The sequence below is a fragment of the Melospiza melodia genome, chromosome 9 (genome assembly GCF_035770615.1).
Source record: "Melospiza melodia melodia isolate bMelMel2 chromosome 9, bMelMel2.pri, whole genome shotgun sequence".
Taxonomy (NCBI): domain Eukaryota; kingdom Metazoa; phylum Chordata; class Aves; order Passeriformes; family Passerellidae; genus Melospiza; species Melospiza melodia.
This window is the reverse complement of record NC_086202.1, coordinates 12,711,406-12,732,709: the sequence shown is the minus strand read 5'-3', so window position 1 is coordinate 12,732,709 and position 21,304 is coordinate 12,711,406. Positions and strand designations below refer to the sequence as shown.

Below are 21,304 nucleotides of genomic sequence, written 5' to 3'. Positions count from 1 at the left end.
GTTGAGTGTGAAGAGAGAAAGCAGAGGGAGGTGGCTGAAATCTGAGTGCTCTGACTTCATTAAATGCAAGTGATAGTCCCAGACCTGAAGATGTTGGGTGGAAACTCGAATTTACTTTCACTCACCTTCTGTGTGCTAAATTAGATAGTCATCTCTCAATGACTTGGTATCTCTTCAAGCCCCAATTGGTTTCCATTGACACCAGAGAATGATCAAAGGGGAAATATGCTCTCTTGCTAGACTGGACTCATGCCTTATGGTCACATTCATTTACCAATTGGGAGCAGATTTAATTAGCACTTAGATCATGATGGTCTGCCTTTTTTTTTCTCAAGGTATTATTTTCTCCTTGCTTATCTACTTTATTCCACTGCCTTCCTTTTCCTTATGCAAGTCTTTGTGTTCTCTGTTTTATCTGTTGAAGCCATCAGGACTTGAATACTTGGTACTTGCTAATGAAGCTTGCTTGGCAGTGAGAAGGCATGGGAAGCTCACTTGAACTAATTATTTTAGGATCTCTCCAGGCACCCTGACCCTATGCACAGACATGGTTTATTTTAGAAAGATTGTCTTAAGTTAGAAAATCAGCTCTTGTTCAAAGATGAAAACACACATTTGTCATAACTGAATTTCATGTGGATTGTGTAAACATGTAATTTGGGTTAGATCTGGGCATTGGAAAATATGCAACACTGATGTCCAGGAAGTTCCAGTGCAAGAAACGTGGGGAACTTCAGAAAGTCACATTAACTGTCTCCTTGGGGAAGTGCCTCAGAAATCCTGACCTCTGCATTTCTGCCATGTGTGTGACGCTAGTGGAGATGATCACTTGAGCAGTTGCAACATTCTTGTATACATAAGTTTGAATGACATTATGAACTGTGGAAAGAATAAGGCTGTGCTTCCCCAATAGCTCCCCAGAGACTCTCCCTCTGGCCCTGCACATGAGCAATCACTTTATTGTCAAAGCACTGTCTGCTTCCATCAATGCCATGTTTCCTATGGTCAAATCACAGAAACCTTTTTCTAGGGGTCTGTGCACTTGAATTTCTAGTGGTGATGGCTGTGGTGCTCTCTGACACCTCTGCTCTTTGCCAAGCCATCATCCAGTGTGTAAAGTTTTGGGCTGACACAGATATCCTGTTCCTATCCCCATCCACTAAATGTTTCCTGTCAAAGATGTTAGTTTTACTTCTCTTTATCAGCCCTGACAAAAGTTGTTACTTAAATGTTGCTCAATGTTTTCAACATGATTTTGGGATGACTGCTAATTCCTTCAATGCTGTGTTTGTTTTGTTTTAGAATTTCTAATCCCATTTTCTATGACTAAGTTGAATTGCGTGGTTTCCCCAGAAAGGATTAGGGTTTACTGCTATAGGTACCTCACCCTTCCTTTGAAGCTGCTTGCTCATTCTTTCCTTGGCAAGCTCTGGCAGATGTGCTTGGGAACAACAGAGATGGTATCTTTCTGAAGCTGTGAAAGGGTTAATCAGAAGCATGTTTATGAAATCAATTTGCTCACCCTTACAAGCTTTTTCTGCGATCTTTTTGAACGCTTTTGGAAGATTTATCACCTGCTTTTGTAATTTTTATTACATTTTCCTTTCCTTTCTTGAAGCTATTTTAATGCTAGTGTGATATTGTGAAAATTACCTATGATAAGTACCTTTTCTTGGCAAGTCCTTAATTGCACACCTCTTGGATGCCAACTGGAGAACGTGACTGTCTTCATGTGGATGGCCTGACAGTTTTGGCTGGTATTTTTGGGATGGCTGAAGGAGAGTAGAGCAGCTGAAGCACATGTGTAGTTCCAAAGCAAACCCAAGCAAAGGACTTCCATCCCCTGGCAGGCAGATTGCTGTTTGTACAGATGCTTCTTCTCAAGAGCCTTTCTGTAGGATTGGTCACACTTGTGGGTGAGTTTGCATATGTGATGGGGAGAGGGGCTGCTGGCTCTTCATGGGAGTATTATATTTTATCAGGGAGATTAAAAATACTACTATTGATTAGGAGATGGCTTTAGAGATTCTTCAGTGAAATGGAGCGCCTGCACATATGCAGTACTTTTTGAAAAATGTTAAACAGCATCTACCCTCTGCTGGGTATTGTTAATTGTGCTTTTGGCTCTATCTGCCTTGCTGGCACATGTACCATTGTGAAATTTTTACACCCAAACAAAATATCAGAGAATGGTTCTTTTCAAGATGAAGTGGTAGCTGCCTTCAGCTGATCCTCTTTGAAACCAGCTGAGGAGTGTGTGCTTGCCTCATTGGGACCTGCACCTACCTGCACTGCCACAGCACCAGGATATTGATGCAAGGCTCCTGGATTGCAAAGAGCTTGGATAGTTCTGGTGGCCAGGCTCTGCAGATGTACATGGTGCAGTTGAACAGAATGTGAAAACCTTAATTCCTAGTAAGTAATCTCAAAGTAGATCTATTTGTGCATTTTTGTACAAAATGTGTCTTCATTTTTAGTAAATTTCTAAAGCCATGACAGAGACTATTGGGACTTGCTGTGTTTACCCCTGTATAGTAGTGAATGCTGAACTTTGCAAGTTCTGGCTTTTGGTACAAATTCATGTGTTGTGTACATGTAATACCAGGATCTTCTAGAAGCCCATAGGAATCAAGTGACTGTTACTTGTATTTTCTTGCTTGTTAAAATGGCACAAATGTAGACTCTTACTTCTGAAGACTTCTTTTCTTCCCAAGGAAGTATCATCTGCTGGGATTTAAGTATTTGCTGATGCAAATCTCTGTGATCACAGTTGAAGAACTACCGAGTGTCACATTGTTAGGTCACCAGTTCAAATCTAGTCCAAAGAGGTAATGGGCAGTTTTATACCCCTAATGCCTTTCATCAGGATTTATGTTTACTTGCTTAAACTAAAATTGGAGCATCTGCTATTCAAAATTACGGTTCAAGTGGAAAATAAACACTAGAAGCAGATCTTTCTATAGCAGAAAATCCTGTTTGACTTGTGTATCCGTATATGCTTGTAAGAACACATGGAGCTTTAGAAGGAATAAAGGCTACAGAGAAATGGATGCATTTAGTCAGGTCTGGTATTTTTGGTATGCTTTTCTATGACTTTTAAATTGCAAGAGCTTTTGAATAAAATATAGGAGGATACAGACTTTGAAGGCAAAGAGATTTTGAAATTGAAAATGCAATGGGAGAGTATTTTGAATGGCAACTGAAACACTTTTGGACTAAGTATTTCTGAAATTCTTCCAGGCAGCTGCTCTTCTAAAGAATGATGGTTGGTTGGCTTTTTTTTTATTTCTTTCTTTCTTGTTTATTGCTTCTAGCATTCATGTCAGAATCCTTGTACAAAGCTGCACTGCTAGATCTGACCTCTAAATTCAGATTTCTGGTCAAGAAGTTACTTCATTGTAGAGTAACATCTGGTACTTGTGATAACACATTGGACTGTACCTTGCCCAGGCTGCAGAGAGCTTCAGGGGTTCAGTTCAGCCACACAGGCCTTTGCAGCTTCCCAGTTCCTCTTTGTGTCCTCTTTGAGTTGTTATTCTGAAGTTGGGAAATCCTTGCAGTCTCTTTGAGATATGCTGTGATATGGAAAGCCTTACTAATCCCTGCAGTCAGGGGCTGACCTGTGTGCTGGCATCTGCCTGCATCCACCTCTTTCTTCCAGCCTTTTCCTGACTGTTTCCTGAGCGCTCTCTGGCTTGTTTCAGGGACCAGCTTGGCAACGTTGTCAGGAATCAATAGCTGCAGTCCTTCAGGAAAGAAGTTGAAGATGCTGAAGTATGAATTCTGGTGTCCTGGTTGTTAGAATCTCTTAGCAGAGACGTCAAGATGTGAAGAAGAGAGATGTGAAAGCCGGTACAAGTGTTCTTTTCTTTGTGCTCCTGAGTTGAGAAATTAAGATTTGAGCTGGCTTCCCACCCCAAAGGCTGTTGCATAGCTTCCCATGTATCTCATGCCATGGGAGATCGCTGGTAACTTTTGTCAGTATTTTGAGGTACAAAAAGTGGATCGTGAGGTGTGGAGACAGAAAAATTAGATATTTAATGGCATGGAAAAAAAAGTTGCCCATAGAACTTGAGTCATCACTGTGACACTTTGTTATGAGGGTTCCAGTCCTGTGAGCCTGGAATATGTGTTTTCATGTGTGGTTACTCTGTAAAGAGTCTTCAGTCACGTGGAGATCTGAGTTCTTGGCACTTTGGGAGAAATAATGAGATAATTAATTTTTAATCCTGATGCCACTTATTGCTGCCATGTTGCTGGTTATCTCAGAGGCTGTTGGTAGTGTGTTTATGGCTTCCTACTTAGAATGTCCAGTTACAATCAAGTATGTCAGAAGCACTGAGTACATATTTCTGCATCTCTTTTGATGCTGATTTTATAAAGGCAGTATTGAAGTTCTGCTATCAAAGGAATACCAACCACTAAACTATTTCTGCCAGTATTTTAAATCTCTGATTACTTTTTGGCTTGTTACTGATATCAACCAGAAATGATGCATGGCTAGGAATCTTTCTAAATTGTCATCCATCTTTTTGCTGGAGACCAAAAGAGGAAAGTTACTGAAGTGGAAAGAAAACATTTTTTTTAAGCTGAGTCATGAGAATATTGGCAAGTCGCAAGGGAAAATTTAAATCTGATGTTTGCTTACTATAGTTGACAATGAAATCCTCCTTTACAGGAAATTATTAGAGTGAATTATGCTTTCAGTCTCCTTGATACTGTGGAAGAATAAAAGAAAATAGAGTTGTCTTGGTTTTAGAATTTATTTTTAGTATGGATATTTGGTATAGGACAGGGGTAAATAAAAGGAAGATGCTTCTTTTTACTGCCAGTTCTTCAAAGATTGACCCTAAAAAAACCATGGTCATCATCAACAATTACTAGTTTTCATAAACAATATGATTTTGTATTTGTTTTCTCTTATTACCTGCAAATAACTAAATCACAGAATGTCCTCTTCTGAACCCTGTGAACTTTTAAGAGTTCTCCTTGTTTTCAGTATGTATACAAATATTAATACTGAACTAGTATGAAAAATATCAAATGAAAAATGAAACATCAAATCTTTTGTGTAATGTAAAGTAATAGGTGTTCTCTATAAACATTAATGACTTCATCTGTTTCTGATATAGTAAATTCTGTTCTTTTTTTGCTAGTAGAAAAGGAAAGAATAGAAAACAGTGACTTTGCCAGACATGAAGCCCAATACAGTTTGAGAATGGATGACCAGTTATTTGGAATCCCAGTTATGTTTTGTATAGAGGTCATAATTTTTCTTGCACAAGAAACCTGGCTAATGTAAAAAACCAAGAAGTGTTACCTGTCTTTTTGAAAATAGATTAAATAGACTGCAGAAGAACATATTTGTCAATGGGAAGTAAACATAAACTTAGGAGGAGTGCAGGCATCAAGTAGAGCTGAACACATCTGTGGAGAGTAAAGACAGAACCTCTTGCCCCTCACTTTTCAGGCTGTAAGCAGGACCAGAGAATGCCTTTCTTGAGGGTGGAGCAGGATTTTCCATCCCCTTTGTGTGTGCAGTTTCTTCATGCAAGTCCTGGTGCCAGACTTTCGTGACACAGGCTGGGGGCCACATGGAGTGAAGCTGCAGGTTGTCACCAGCCCACAGCCACAGCTTTTGCACTCCTGGAGACAGAGGAGTGTTCAGATATTAGTGGGATTTGATGTTGATAAAATAGAACAGGAGAATTTCAAGGTGTCCCTGTGCAGATTTTTGTCATACTGCCAGATGTGCTTTACTGAACTGTTGCAAGTAATGAACAACCTTTTGTGATTGCATTGATCAAGATAGCACCTTGGGTGTGTTCCTCATGCAAGGGGAAAAGTGAGGTCAGTGGGAATGAATGTTGTGCTGCAGCTTAGACTGGAAAAGAGATACTTTGGTGTCCTGGGAAGAATAAGTCTTGGACTTCTGCTGTGGGGCATTCAGTCTAACATGGCATCTTAATGTTCTGTGGAAGGTGACTTTCCTGCATTCCTTGCTGGGCTGCCCTACTTGTTCAAGTGATGACCAGCTCAGTACTTTGTCCTCTGCTTTTTCCTCTGGCAGGCAGTCCTTTCTCCTCTCCTGGTACAAGTGCTCCAGCCTTGCCTGCCATGTCCTTTTGGATCAGAATTAGCAGCTGTGTTGTTCCTTGTAGGTGTAGTCACAGGTGCCACCCTTCAGAAAACTGGAAGCCTGGTTTTCAGTCACCTCCACAAGCTTTTTGGATGTGAGAGCCATTTGGATGTTGGTTTTTCAGATATCTGGATATTGTGGTGGGAATGAAGGCAACCAGAAAAGCAACAGGCAGGAAAATCCTGTCAGCTACATCTGCCAGTAGCCCTAGATAAATAAAACTGATATGTTCTCTTAACTCCTCCACCTTTCAGGTTAGATCTGCTTGTTTGTTAAATGAGTGAAGAGTATTATGTCTCAGAACATATGCAGAAGTGGGATTGCTACATGTAAGGCTCAAAAACTCAGAGAAGCTGATGTTGGCATGCTCATATTCTACATTGACACAATGACGTTCCTGGTAAATTGATGGCAAAACATAAAATCTTTTTTTCTCTTGCTCTTCTCCATAGTTTAAGTCTCCTTATGATGTTTATCTCTGATCAGAGGATATTAACAAAATCTTTATCTTCTTCGTTTTACAAATTTGGCTTAAAAATTCTCTACTTGGCAAAACCTGGCAAACATTGCCTTAGTATGCAAACAGTGGGAATAGGATAGGGGAAATCACTTGGCTGTTGAAAAGCTGCATATGGGAAAGTCACATGGAGGTTTCAGTGTTTTATTTATAATTCTGCAAAGGCCTCTTCTTATTGGAAAAATAGGAGAGACCAGATAGTGGCTTCTGGAAAGCAAACAGCTAGATTCTTCCATGAGTATTTTAAACATAAATATTAACTTCACAGATTGTGGCAATATTTTCTCCTTGAATACTTGTTTTTAAGATGTACAACTGGTAAAGTAACATTGTAAAGAAAACTAACTCCTGTAGCATCTGTTTTTTAAATTCTAATTGTGAAGCCATAAGAGATGCTTTGTTTTCATTTAGCAAATACATACTAGTTTCCAGGAAGGTAACTTGATTTGCAATAAGCATACCCAGTATGAACCAGTATGAATGTTTGTCTTTTATTGAAGGATTACAGTATTTATTTCAAAATCTTTTTCACAAGAACGCTATTAAGTAATATTTAAGTAAGAATCTTTTGCATTTTCAGATTTGGCTGTATATGTGAAGAAACATTTCCAAACACAAGTCCTTGGAAGGATTTTATTAGTTAATAATGTAACCATGAGTTTTATGTCAGCTTGATTCTGAGCAGTGTTTTGCTGATACCAGTATAAGTTAACTGTATTATGTGAAACTGCTTGTACAGAGCTAAAGGAGCAATAAAAGTGATCTGCCCAAGAGGCTCCAGCATTTTCCCTCTGCTCAGATTGCTGAACATGACTAAGCCTTTGCAGAATGACATCTAAGGTTACACTTGGAGTCATTAGGTTATAAACAGTCCATAAAATGTTTTGCATACTTCATGTTAATATTCCTCAGAAGATCAAGATTCCCTCGGGAGAAATGAGAATATGCACCGAAAACATTCTCAGTCTTGAGGTTTATCCACAACTTCCTTGATCACTAAAGATCAACTGTCTCATGAAGACATTATTGCAGAACAAATTTTGATGCTGCTCTGAGTGTTTATTTACTGGGGGAATCTACTGGGTAGTGCCCTTTCATGTTTTTGCTGACTGGCTGAGTTGTAAATTACATTTGAAAGTCTTTCTGACTCTAATTTGGTAAATTTATATGAACCTTCATGTTTAAGAATGTTTTTGAGCCCCAGGCTGTGTTAGGAAAAAAACATGGTAAAAGTGTTCAGATCTTGACAGAATGTCTGAATTTGTGCTATTGAATAGATAGAGGGTTTCTTTCATTTCTGTTCATTCCTCGTAAGGCTTAGAGGCGTTGGGGCTGAGTTCTTGACCTTTCTTGAAGATGCCAGAGTCTCTCTGAGAGATCTGACCCCCCGCCCCCCCTTTTTTTTTTTTTCCCAAGAATAAATCTGTCTCTACTGTGAGGAAATGGTTGTTCCTAGACACAATCCAAGTAAAGCTGGGTCTGTGGGGGGACTGTTGAACTTGGGAAAAGGGTCTTGTCTTTTGTTCTGCCATTAGCATTGACTGCCCATACTGAATGCTTGGCATCTGCAGTGGTGCAGCAGCAGCCTGTGCTCCTTGCCTGTGTGGTCAGCTGACCTGACCTAGGGCAACACTCTGAAATAAAACAAAACCTCCAGACCACCAGAAACTGGTGATTCTGTCCTTCAGAAACTAAACTTACTTCAGATTCTACTGTTACTTTATGAAATACTGGGATTTAATAGACCTGGCAGGATGGCTCTGGCAGAGCTATCACATTACAGCAAGATCTGGGCTCTCAGTCAAACCCCTGACTTGGTGGCATTTCTCATACCTAAGGACTCAGCTCACAAGGGATGGCCTTGGCATCTGCATGCATCAAAATTTCTTCCAGGTCATCTAAATGAGAGCAAAGAGTGGAGGACTTGAACAAGAATCTGGTGAGAACTGCTGTAAGCTGCAGACACTCCCAAGCTACCTGCAGCACAGGGACTGTAGGAGCCACTGCTGCATCTTCCTCCTCTTGGGAAGTTTCCATGTGTGTGTTGAGTTTTTGGAGGCCTGGCTGTTCCTGGGGTAGTTCAAAAGCTGTCTGCAGACAATTTGACAACATCACTTCATGCTAATGAGGAAGCAGCAGGGTTGTGTTTCCTCCAGCCTGCCTTGAAAAGGGAAGTAGAGAGGCTCAGCTGTGCAGAGCTACAGGGCTGTGGAGCACAAAACAGCTCAGACTTTCATCTTACTGCACAATTCAAGAATGCACTAGTTGCATGTATGAGAATTCACCCTGGTCCAGTGTGCTTTGTCTGACAACAAAGCTGCTTGATTTGTCTCTCTTATGCGTCTGGTTTCCAGTCTGAATCCTTCAGGCATCTCTGAAGGTCTCTTTGGGTGCATGGTGGAGGCACTGAATGCACTGGTTCTGTTGGCTTGCTTTGGCAGATAAAAGTTCCATTTCACTAATATGTTTTTACATTTACAGAAGATGGCTTAACTTTTTTGATTTTGCATGGCTTTGAATTTCCCAAGAATGTTGGGACATTTTTGATGGTCACTTATTTTTCCTCATGGTGACTTCAAGTCAGTGTGAGCTTAGACTGCAGTAGACAGTCCACTGTGTGTTGACACTTTTAAAAGATAAAGCCATGCTGTCAGTTTATGCTGAATTCTTTCCAAAGATGAATATGTGGTAAAAGTTCTTAACATTTTTCTTTTGCATGCCAGACCTGCATTTGAAAAGGATTCTGAAATTTATTATCATCTTCATTATGTTTTGCTGATGTTAAAACCATCTCCTAAATCCAGCCATCTAAAACTGAAGGGACAGTAAAAATTTTAACGATTTTATCATTTACCTTTGGTGTAAAAATTATATTGCAGCTAGTAAGGAACACACAAAGGCTTAGGAAAAGGTTCTGCAAAACAGTGTTAGATATAAAAAAAAGAAAAATAAAGGTATTGATAAAAATCTAATGAATGAAGTGAGTGTACAATAACTCAGTAACTGATACAGACTGAAAGTGTTTGCAGCTCTTTTGGTTCTGGAGGGAAAAGACCCCCAAACAGAAAGTGTACAAATTCCTAGTTGTAAGTCTGCACATATGGAAAGAAATACTAAATGTATAGGGGATCAGATTAAAGGAAAAATTAACAAAAAGTTAGAAAATGGTGAAGTGCTTCAGTCTCTATTGAAGTACTAGAATAAATCCCTGAAGGTTTTATAAGCATCTCTAAGATAACAGGAAATGAACAATGTGGATTTATCAGGAACAGCTTCATGGGAGGAGGCTGATGAATTTAATTTGGTTAATTCAATGGATATTTTACAGCCCAGCCTGAGTGAGGCAGCACGTTGGTTCTGGGATACTCAGTGAGGGTCTGTGTTCAGGAGGGTCCTTTCAGTGATGAATATTTGCTGAGAAGTGTCTGTGGTGGTGACTGGGATCCTGGAGGGGTTTGTTCTGCCTCTGTGCCAACAGTTTGGGAGACTAAGAGAAAACACTTGAGATGCAGATGGAAGTTTGTGTGTGTTTTTTAAAACAGGAGGACAAGTTGATGAAATAGCCTGAAGTCTATTTCACTTCTCCTCAAGTAAAAATGCAGAATATTTCGCAATGGAAAAAGTGAAATAGTCTGGGGTTTTAGACCAGAAATTGAATGCAGTTCTTCCAGTAAAAAACTCACCAAATCTTTAACAGTGTAGAATTGTCCTGTACAGGTATTTTGTAATACTCCACACTAGTAAGTGATATGCCCCATTTTGGATCCCACATTTTAAAATGGGTTTAAGTTTCAGACTGAGAAAACCAGTAAAACCATGATTTAATCCTTGTAGTCTAGAAAAGAAAGACTTCTTCTGTCTTCTGGAAGCAGCTTATAGAAGAATGGAACAATTTTCCAGGTGAGCTAAGTTAAGAAGATCCCTACGATCAGGTGTCTTGTTTTTAGTGGAGAAAAAAAAATACTGCCTTATCTTGCACTAAGGCCTGAGTTAATGTTAATGGGAAAGAGCAACCTTGTGTTTAAAGGGCATCAAGCACAGGGGTACATCCCCTGTTGAGGCAGTGGGTTCTCTAGTGATTGCAGTTGCCTTAAGAATAGGTTAGAGAAATGTTGATGCTTTGGGTGCAGTGAATCGTTCCCAGAGCAGTTTGACAGCCTGGTGCCTCTGGGTTTGCCTCTTTGATTTTCAAACAGCCCTGACTTTTGAAGCCTGTGTTAAGAAACAAGTGCTGAAAGGAGGACAAGTCTGATGGTCAGTCTGTAATTAAATCTGTAACTTAATCCTGCTCACAAATGTTGCTGTCTGTCCCTAAGTTCTTTATGTGTTTTTACCTGGAAGATGTCTTTTTAATGGTCTAATGACTTTACAAGGTGCAGGCTGGGTCTCTGAAATTAAATTGGTGCTTAGTTTTCTCATTTGTTGACAGGAAATGAGGGTTGGTGTGCTGGTGTTCCAAAGGAGATGTTCAGAATTTCTACTCCCCAAAGTACCCCTTTCAGGGGAAAAATACTACTGTAGGAGCCTGTGATGTGTCAGAAGTGAGTATTTCTAAAAATTGAAAATATTTCCTTGTCTCAGAGTTTCTTCATTCAACAGTCACCCATAGGGCAGTGAGCTTTCTGAGTGCTGAGGGTGATATATATTGTTCACCTTTTGAAGAAGAAAATATTTTGCTAGTTGGGGGTTTGTTTTGGTGTTTTTCTGGGTGTTTTTACATTCACTGTTTTGCTGCAGTCACTCTAATTTAGCACTAACAACTTTCCAGTAAAAAGGTAGGATGTCAATCAGGTTTTGATCTGTTTTGATTTTTTAAATACTGATTCATACAGACCACTTGGTTTATGCTCTGGGAGAATTCCAAAAGCAGCAATGTTTGCAGTAGTAAAAGGCCACTGGTTTTGTGATCTAGAGCACATGCATGTCTGGGAGCCAGGCCTGAGCAAGGAGAAAGCAAGTGCTTGATCTTCTCTCTTTTCCTGCAGCCTTGCTGCAGAGAAGTGCATGAAAGAGGTAAAACTGTGTGGATCATCTGGTTCCTCTTCTGCTCTGCGCAGCCAGGGGAGTGTTCACTTTATCCTCCAGTGGAATAACAAGCATTAATGGAAAACATAGCAGTTTGGATGAGATAATGCCCATAAAGGCAGGCTGTGGTTATCAATGTTTCTTCCCAAAATAAAACTTAATTAAGTTTTTAATTACTGAACTCTCTGAAATAAGCTTTGCACATGCGGTGCACCTAAGGGGAAAACCCTGCAGATACCAGGAAAGAAGGTGTGTGGGACCACAGGGTGTTGGAGGTGTCTGCCCTTGAAAGGGCAAAGCCTCCTGGCCAGCAGGTTTGTCACTGAAATTTAGAAACTGGCTGTGATTGCAGGTGCCACCAGTGCCTTTAATGCTTCAGCAAAGTGCAAACTGCGCAATGCCAGGGCCGGAGCTGAAAGGCGACACCGGGACATCGCTTCCTCCCCGCCGCCTGTCCCTTACATAACTTGGGGCTTCCCGGGGCGGCTCTGCCCGAGCCCAGCCGCCAGGAATGCTTGGGCAGCCGGGGCAGCTCTGCTGGGCATGGAAAGAATAGCAGTGAATTCATTCTGAGCCCAGTGGTTCTGGTACCTCAGGTGCTGTCCCCCTTCTGTGGTTAGGGAAAATGAAGCAGGATGGTGAAGCTGGTGATGGGAGGCACTGGATTTTTTTGCCCTGTATGGTTGGTTGGAACCAGCTTTGTCTGCACCTGGAAAGTTGCATCTATCAGCTCTGGTTCGTGTACACCATGTTTTCTGAGGGCTCCCTCAAAACATCTGCTCTCTGGTTGGCAGAGCAGACAAGTGGGTGGCCTTTTGGGGGGCTTTTATTGTTTTCTTGTAAAGATGTCAGTCAAAACAGAACCTGTACTGTAATAGGAGAGAGATTAGGCTTTAAGGTATTTTATATTTTATTCTCTTTCACAGATACCAGTGAACTCTGTGAATCTGCCCTTAACCATACACAATGCTGATTTATTCCTTACTTTTGTTTACTCTTTTTTCTATTTCACATACTTGGAGAGATCATAGGCAATGCAATAATTCAAGTTAGAAAAGACAATCTTTTGTTTAAAATGTGGTTTTCTGAAGCGTTTTTTCCATAAAGTTGCATTTTTAAGGAAGTTTTTAGGAGTGGAGTTTAAGACTGAATAGCTCTCATAGAGTTTTGTCTAGAGATGTAAAAGTGATGTCTTTAATACTGTTTTGCTGTGATCTTTTAAATGCTTGTGGTATTGAGCTTTCTTACTAGTGAAACTTGTGATGTCCTTTCATTCTTTGTTTTGGTTGTGTGAAGAAATGTGATCTTCAGTGCCCTTCATTTTGGAAGGGGAGAAGTCTGTCTGTTTGCTAGTCGGACCACCACGCTGTGTTGGGTGGAGGGGCTTTCCTCATGCTTGTGCCAAACTCTGAGCCCCAGCCTACGTGGGGCTGTAAGAATGAGTTTGTGTTTCTGCTAGATAACAGAAATCCTGTAAAACTCAGATACTGCACAGCCCATTGGGTTAATTGAGAGACTTTTAATTTTGGGAATACCATATTGTGATACACCTGTATTTTCTAAGAGGAAGAAGATTCAGTTAAAGCAGTTGTTTGTAGTTTGAGTACTGTAAATGCAGTGTCCTGCAAACCAGAATCCATTTAATCAGTGGACATGTAGGCACAGCAGGGCCTGGAAGGAAAAGTCCAGGGATAAAAAGTTCTTGAAGGTGTACATTTCTAGAGAGCAACTTGAGGACATTTACCTCAGCCTATGCAATATTGCTCTGTAGTATAACATTACCAAACCATAATATCCAGCAGTGTGCTCAAAAAGAGGTGGTTGCTGATGTTTTTGGTTTTTTGTTTTTGTTTTTTTTTCTGAAGGATTTCCCAAAAATCTGTTCCTCCAAAAATGGGTTCAGGCTACATAGAAGTGGTGTTCTGCTGAAGAAATGTAATTCTCAGAACTTAATGAAAGAGCCTCTTTGTTGTAAAACAAGGTACAGAAAACAAGACTGCTGGGATTTGAGGGGCGCTTTTCTAAACTTCTTCAAGATGTAAACTTATGCTCAGGAAAGGCCAACAAACTTAAGAGAAATCTGACCAGACTATATGCATAACAGATCCTCCCAGCAAAGTCTTACCTGATGACAAAGCTTTTTAACCAGTTGTTTACCTCTTGTCAGGTTAACCAATGCATTATTCCTGAAGCAAGAGCTGAGTGTCTTTGGGCCATCAGGTGCCCATTTAACACCACTGTTTCTGAGCAAGGTGTGGATTTCAGATTTATAAGAAAAGCAACAGAGGTTAGCATCAAATTTGTAGTTTGCAGGGATACCCTCACCTAAAATCACAGGCATCTGCACGTGTGATTGCCTATCATGTCTGCTATCTGTTCCTATCTCTGTGGGTGTTTCCCATAACCAACATGCTTGTGCATCATGTGTGAGACTAGATTTTATCTGAATATTGGCTTTTCACACAGTGCCACTTTGTGAGAGTGCAAAAGGGGCAAAGGGCAATTAACTTGCTTGGATTTTATCTTCTTGCCCATGTTAATGTAATGCATTTTGGCTGATCCTTGACCTTCCTGTGCACTCCAGACCTCTGTCGTAGGTATATCTTGGTAAATCACGTAGCCGCCCTTATCTTCACCAGATTGTCTGTTTTTGTGGTAGGTTCTTTATAAACACATTTGCAGGCTCTGAGAGTTCATGCCCTGCCTTATCTGTAGCAGGCCTTGGCCTGTGTAGTTGGGCCCAGCAGCAGCAGTGCTGCATCCCAGATAATTGCTTCATGTATAAAAGTATCCTTCTCTTTGAGGATCTCTAAGTTAAGACTGTCTGCTGTATAATTGCCTATTGACTTAGCCTATGATGAAAAAATCCATCTTCTAGGACCCCAAAAGATATTTAGAGCACTGTTACCCCATGGAATCTAGAGGCAATAGAAGAGTAAGGAAGATGAAAACCTTAAAGTCAATTCTAGTCACCCCAGCACTAGTGTTGTTAGTTTTGGCAAATCCTGTCTCAACAGTAAAGCCAACTGCCATTTTGGCATCAACACAGACAGACTTGGCATGATCCCTTCTGGCATCAAAAAAATGCTTCGTGGGAGCTGGCACCAAAGCTGTGAAACAAGGGTAAGTGAGGCCCAAGGGAAACGCCAAGCAACCATGAGATGAGCACTAAAAATAGTGAGTTGCTGTCATTTGTAGAGAAATCAAATAGCACTTGTAAGAGTAGGGCATCCAAGTTCTCCATCAAGGTTGTGCTGGTAAGCATCTCTGGGACAATGCATGTCTGTGATGATGTGACCAAAGGGCACACACTGTATTTTTGGTACCCACATGGTGCAAGACTCTAAAACTAGAACAGACGCTTACCGTCTTAATTCTGTGCTTAGGGGATCCTGTTACTGTCTGCAGACTCTGCCTTCTTCCCTGTCTGGAGCAGATCCTCTCCTCTTGAGCCGTTACCTAAGTCCTGTTTGCATACATGGGCATCAGGAAGACAAGAGCTGTACTGCCAAAAAGCAGGGGGCCAAGCTGGTGTCCCTGTACCACCCCGGATACACTGTGGCAGTCTCTTCAAATATTTAACAGCTGAACTCTCCACTCCCTCCTCCTTCTCCCCCTCCCAGCAGGCTTAGAAGAAAGCTGAGTAGGTTTTACCATGACTTCATTACACGCTCCAGACTAAAAGTGAAGCCTGACATCTTCATTTGGGCATTTCAGGTACCCAAAAACCTGGGAATGCTAAAGGGGTAGAATCAACCCAATCTTTTTTGAAGCACTTAGCATCACTTCTCAATAGGGCACTTTCAAGCCTTTAGTCCCTCTGTGCCTCAGTGATGGACTTTGAAGCTTTTTAACACCCCTGGGCTTGGATGGCAGTGTGGGTGTTAGAGTGGTCACACAAAAGTAGATGATTCACACAGACTTTGGCATTACAGTTGCATTGGTTTGGCCACAGCTCTGTTGCTGTGAAGAAAAGCACGCTGGACCTGTGGCTATCATTTTCTGCTCCATGGAGAAACAGCAGTGGGAACTAGGTTGTAGCTTGGAAACCTCAAGCTACACTTAGAAAAAACTATTTTGGTCTCAGAAGAGCCTGAACTTTTCATTGCTGCCACTCTCCCATCAGCTGAACAGCGGAGTGGGCAGGAGTGTCTGAACAGCCTGGATGTGGTTGCTTTTATCTCCTCTGTCAGACGGGTTTTGGAGAGGACTCCTCTTGGGTATGTCCTCCACAACCACCCCTTGTCTGCTCCCTGCCCTTTCCCTGAGTGCCCTTAGAATAGCTTAATACAAAATGCAGCTTCAGAGGAAGGATTGCTTGCTGTACAAAAGTGCAAAGGGAAGTGCTTTACTGCTGGCATTTCTTCACCCACAAAGGAGCAGTGAAGAGGAGGACAAGCTCTCACTGAAATAGCAGATGATGGAGTGGGTAGTGGCTTCCTCTGTGGGGCACACTACTTGAGTTCAGGGCTTACACATGGCTTTTGGGTGGAGATGTGGCACATATTTGTGCTTGCTTGGCTGACAATTGCTGTTTGGGATTCAGTCGGAATCAAGAGTCAGTTGGAATCAAGCATGAACTGTTGCTGTTGGGGCTCTCAGTAACACTGAGAATATTTTAAAGCATAGAGTTTCATCCTCCCTGATCAACCAGTTACTCAGAGAGAAAGACAGGTAACAGCAGTGAGGTTGAAATACACTGTCCCTGCAAGAGTTTTTTGCACTTCTGAATCACTGAGCTGGCAGAAGTGATGGTCTGTGGGGAAGAGGCACAGCTTCTTACCACTGCAAGCCCTTGTGCTTTGTTGCACATTAAAATTTATTGATCCATCAGACTGGTTGCAGTGCTAACTCACACGCCGGTTCCAACAGATATGGTGTCTTTTCCTGAAATTATTCTTTGCTTTCTCTAACAAAGATTAAGACAGTTAGGCCTGAAAAACAGTAAATGCAATGACTCCAGTGTTCTTTTTTTTAGTTGAAGTGCATGTGGACTGGGGGACCCACTTTACTCCACTCGTGAAGAATACAGTAATACTAGACAGAGTGAAAGGTTTGTTTTGGGCCATTTGTCCCCTGAGCAAAAGAGTAGATATTCTAGGTCATGCAGGTACTGGGAGGTTACCAGCCTGACCTCTTCTTCTTGGTCCTCTGGAATTTGTTGATGGCATTCTTGGTAGGCAGTGCCAATGCTGTATGTTACATGAACCCAGGACACCTGGCTCTCACACTGGAAAATCATCATGTTCTTGTAGCGCTATCATTGGGGTGGGGAAGTTGCCCTTCACTCTTCAGGGATCTACAAGTGCACAGGTGGGCAGACAGAAATGGTTTGTAGGCAGATTTAGCATTGCATTGCTCTTCCAGCACTGGTCATCTTCCAGTGTCTCATGCTAGTTTTGCTAGCAAACTAGTCCCTTTGGAATATTTGCTGTCAAGATGGAGCCTAGCTGTTCTCTAGAATAAGACAATATCCAGTTGTTCCTGGATATTGTCTTATTCTAGAGAAACAGAGATCTGCTTTTACACCTTTCTGTATGTTTCTTTCCTTTTTCTTTTATTTATACTCAGGATGGGGAAAGGTAAAGTCACCTTCGTTGAGGTTGCTTCTTTCACAGTGTGTTTTGAGTGTGTGCCAGATTTATGAAGTCTCAGTCCTAGCACCCAGGGCTGCAGGCTGACTAACAAAATGGTGCTCCAGAAATACTCCTCTTATCAACATGAAAATAACAGAGTGCACTGGGGAAAATGGAAGAATAATTAGATAAAATTGTTCCAACTTTATGGTCAACCTGTGTATGTAGCTGCAGAACTGTGGTATTAAAGTTTAAATGGAGGATATTACACATCACCTGTATTTACTGTTCAAAACCTCTCTCTGCCTAGGACTGTAATAGTGGAGCAACTGAGAGCAGCCTATGCTTCAAGCCTGACAGATTTGAGGTGCACCACATCAATTTTTGTTGCAATTGTGTTATCACAACTGGGTCTCCTCAGGGTGTATCAAAATGAGTACTATACCTTGCTTGGTTATCAGACTTGCTCTCAAACATCTCCCATCAAACACGGAAAGCAACTCTGAAATGGCCCAAACAACTTCCATCATGTGTTTCACTTGCACATTCTATCTGAGGTCATGAGGCACAGAGTGTTGGCCTGTGAAGGTACTGAGCAGCATCCTTTGCTGGACATCATATTTGGGGCAGATGGCATGTTCTGGAGCAGTATTACAGGCTGGTAATGCCTAGAGGCCTCTTTTTCCAGTAGAAACTTGCTCACCATTTTTCTGTGGTGGGATCCATGCTGACATGCCAAAAAAGAATGGTTGGTGGCTGCCTGAACAAGCAAATTTTGAAAGTAATGTAGATCCCATAATCTGTCTTGACATTAGTCTTGACTTTTCAGAGCCCTCAAGAGAGAGTCATTTATTGAGGAACTGTGTGAACAAACACAAAACTTGTGTTTGTTTTGTCATTATATCTTAGATAGATGCACTCTTGTGTAGCCTTTGCAGATCTTAAATTCCAGGTTTGTGTAAAGGCAGTGAACCCGTCCTGATTCTGCCTTAGAGCTGCTCTTGCTTTCATTAAAATAATTATTATTTCAGCTCTGGTTTCCCCCAAGCCGAGAGCAGGAGAAAATTAGAAGGGTTTTGGAAATGGACAATGAGCAGCTGAAGGCTTTGGGATAAGATTTTACATTAAGAGGATAGGGAAGATTGATATCTTTTATAAGAAGATAGCTAACAGGTACAGAGTAATGAATGGGTGAGAAGATGGATGAGGACTTCTGTTCCCACCTGCTAATAATATGAAAGTCAAATTAGAAGGTGGTGAATTCATTCCTGATGAAAGAAACTATTTGTTCACAACCACCATCTATGAAACTCACTGCCACCAGGCAGTGCTTTGGGGCAGGAATTTATGAACTTAAAAAAGAGAAGGGGGTAAAAGGATACTAGTTGGTATATCCAAAGCAATTGCAACGATTAGGAGAACCTAGGTGTTTTGCAGGTGTTCTAAGGGTGTTGATTAGTGTTTTATAAGGGTATGAGCTACCTTGTCTAGCTCTTTTTTTTTTTCTGTCCCTCTACAGGGTTTTTTCCGTAGTCACCTATAGCAGAGTTGTGGAGCATGTTACTGGCTGCTGTCACTGCAAGAGAGGTGGCTGCTCCTGCTGCAGTCCAATGTGGTAATGCTTGCTTGCAAACCACCTTTTTTGTGTCAGCCTTTCCAGGATTGCTAAATTCACATATAAATTAGGATGCTTTTGCTTTTCCGCCAAGTTCCTGCTTTTGATAGTCCTTCACAAGTTGTCTTAGATCTGGAATGATGCTTTGCCTTTTGAGTGTGTGCTGGGGAAGAGGCGTGTGGTTAAAGTTAGATTTCTTCTGCCAGTAGGGATTTAGAAACTGCTGCATTAGCTCAGCCCTGGGATCTGCCTGGTCCACAGCTCTGGATAGCAACAGCCAAAATCGGATGTTTCAAAGGCCAGTGCGAGGCCACAGAACAGATTACTAAAACAGAAAGCTGCCCTTTTATATCACTGCTGTTTGTCCATAGAATTGGAAAAGCAAAGGTTGAGAGTTAGTTTGATCCAAGAGCACAAAAGCTGGAAAATCCCATTGCCTGGCTGATGCTATTTAACACTGATGTTTTGTATCCTCCAGGAAATTGCTTCCTTGCTTGTTTTCTCTTAGGGAAATCAGGGATGTGCTTACCCTTAAACAGCATTTTTAGATGGTACCTTTAAATTGGTGTAAAAATAAGTAATGCTTGTGTGTAGTCTCCCAGTCCAGTTGTGGAGAGGACACACAGAGTGAGGTTCTCATTTGGGAAACCACTCTGGGCTGGACTGAGAGGAGGCAGCAGTGGTGGTCACTGAGTGGTTCTGGCATGTGCAAAATGGGTGTCTTTTTCTGACACTGCTGAAAGCTGTCTAGCTGTTGGGTGGCAAGGGGTGTCTGTTCTGCTTTTTTTTTTTTAGTTTCCTCTTTTCTTTTTTTCTCTTTTCTAATTAGCATTTGCAAGAATTGTATGTGATTTCTCTCTCTCACCTGAAGTACTGAAATTACTAATAAAACTGCTACTAAAAAAGGCATTCAGTGAACTCACTATGCAAAAAAAAACTATATTCCTTCCCTTGTCATTTATTTTAATTTGTTGGACGCCAAAGAGGTCAAAAGCCAGGGGAGTTTGTCCTCTGTCAAATATCCATGGAGCTGCTGCTGGGGCACATGGGAGTGGCAGTGGTGTCCCAGACTTCCCCCTCCCCGACAGACGAGGACAGCTGCTGATTAAAGAGAAGCACAAAAAAAGAGGTTGCTGAACTTTCAAAGTGGAGGTAGAAAAGGAAGTTAAATTTAGATTACCTTCTGCAGTGTCATCTTCTGCACCACTGTGGAACTTGCTGTACTCCTTGCTTGGGGGAGGACAAACAAGACATGCCATCCTGGGCACTGGATGATAAATTTGTTTATAAGGCTTAATTGCCCCTTGGCATGAAAATGTGAAATGAGCTCAAGTAGAATGAGAAACCTTTTGACAGGGCTAGTCATATTTTCCTTGGGGAGAGGTGGATTTGAAACTCTTCCCATCACTTGTCTGATGCTGGAAGGGTCCAATCCTGATCCTTCTGAAATCAGGGAAGTTGTTGCTGTTTCTTTAGAGGGACAGCTGTTATCAGGGGCTGAGAGTTGAACGGTGCTATGAGTCAGAAAAAGTGGAACTGTGGTAGGCAGAAGGTGGCTGGGAAGTGCTTTGAATCTGTGAAGATTACCCAGGTCCTCAGGGTCTGCAGGTACTCGGGGAAACAATTGTGGTGGCATCTAGGACTCCAGTGCTGTCCAGCAGGCACCATCAAACTTGACTTTCTCCTCAGAAATAGATGAACTGTCTATTTTTGCTTAGCGAGATTTAATCATCACCACGCTGGTGGCTCATGACAACATTTTTAATACATCGCCCTCCATTGCAGCACCCCTTAGCAGGGAGGAGAGCGCTTCTGCACTTCTGCTCCACCAGGGCTCCCTGACAGGTCCCGTTTGCAGCGACCTGCCTGGTGTCACCCAGCAGCTCAGCACTCTTAAGGATCAGGGCTGCCTTTTGGTGTGGTTTTTCTTTTCCTTTTGTGGGGGCGTGGTGTTTTTTTTGTTTGTGTTGGGGGTTTTGTGTGTGTGTGCTTTTGTGCTGGGGGGTTGTTTTAGTTTTTTACTTGGGGCAGGGTTTTTTTGTTTTGTTTTTTGGGGCTTTTTTTCAGAGCTGCCCGACCTGATGTCATTTCCCCCTTGCAAACACCCCGGCTGGGCTGCGTCTGAGATATGTCACAGGGAGTGGGAGGAGGAGGAGGGGGAGCCAGCGAGTGCGTGCAGTGTCCCAGGACCCTGTTTACTTAGCATTCCCAGCTGAGGAAGCCCTGGTTTAAATAGGATCGGAGGAGCGGGCTGCCCACAGCAGATGAAGAAATGGTTGCTGTGGGGCTTTAAATTCCTGCCTTCCCATGTGCTGGCGTGGAGGATGAGCCTGCAGAATGCCTTTCCTCCTGGGTCTCAGACAGGTAACCAACCGGCTGAAGTGCGGTGGGAGCTGCTTGCTCAGGTGGAGGATGTGACCGATTACTTTTAT

At 41.9% G+C, this 21,304-nt stretch overlaps 1 protein-coding gene across 5 annotated transcripts in view; it reads left to right on the top strand.

Moving 5' to 3' along the window:
- The window catches only part of WBP1L (WW domain binding protein 1 like), a 59,139-nt gene that overhangs the window by 13,473 nt on the left and 24,362 nt on the right, over positions 1-21,304 (top strand). Inside the window, exons 1-2 of one of the 5 annotated variants that reach the window (XM_063163297.1) lie at positions 20,158-20,480; positions 21,109-21,236. The exons of 3 other annotated variants lie outside the window; for them this stretch is intronic. In XM_063163297.1, the coding sequence (XP_063019367.1) occupies positions 21,210-21,236 (27 nt within the window). In that variant the 5' untranslated portion in view covers positions 20,158-20,480; positions 21,109-21,209. Of the gene's footprint in view, positions 1-20,157; positions 20,481-20,998; positions 21,237-21,304 lie in introns of those variants that run through there. One more of the 5 variants, XM_063163296.1, reaches the window with a different exon arrangement.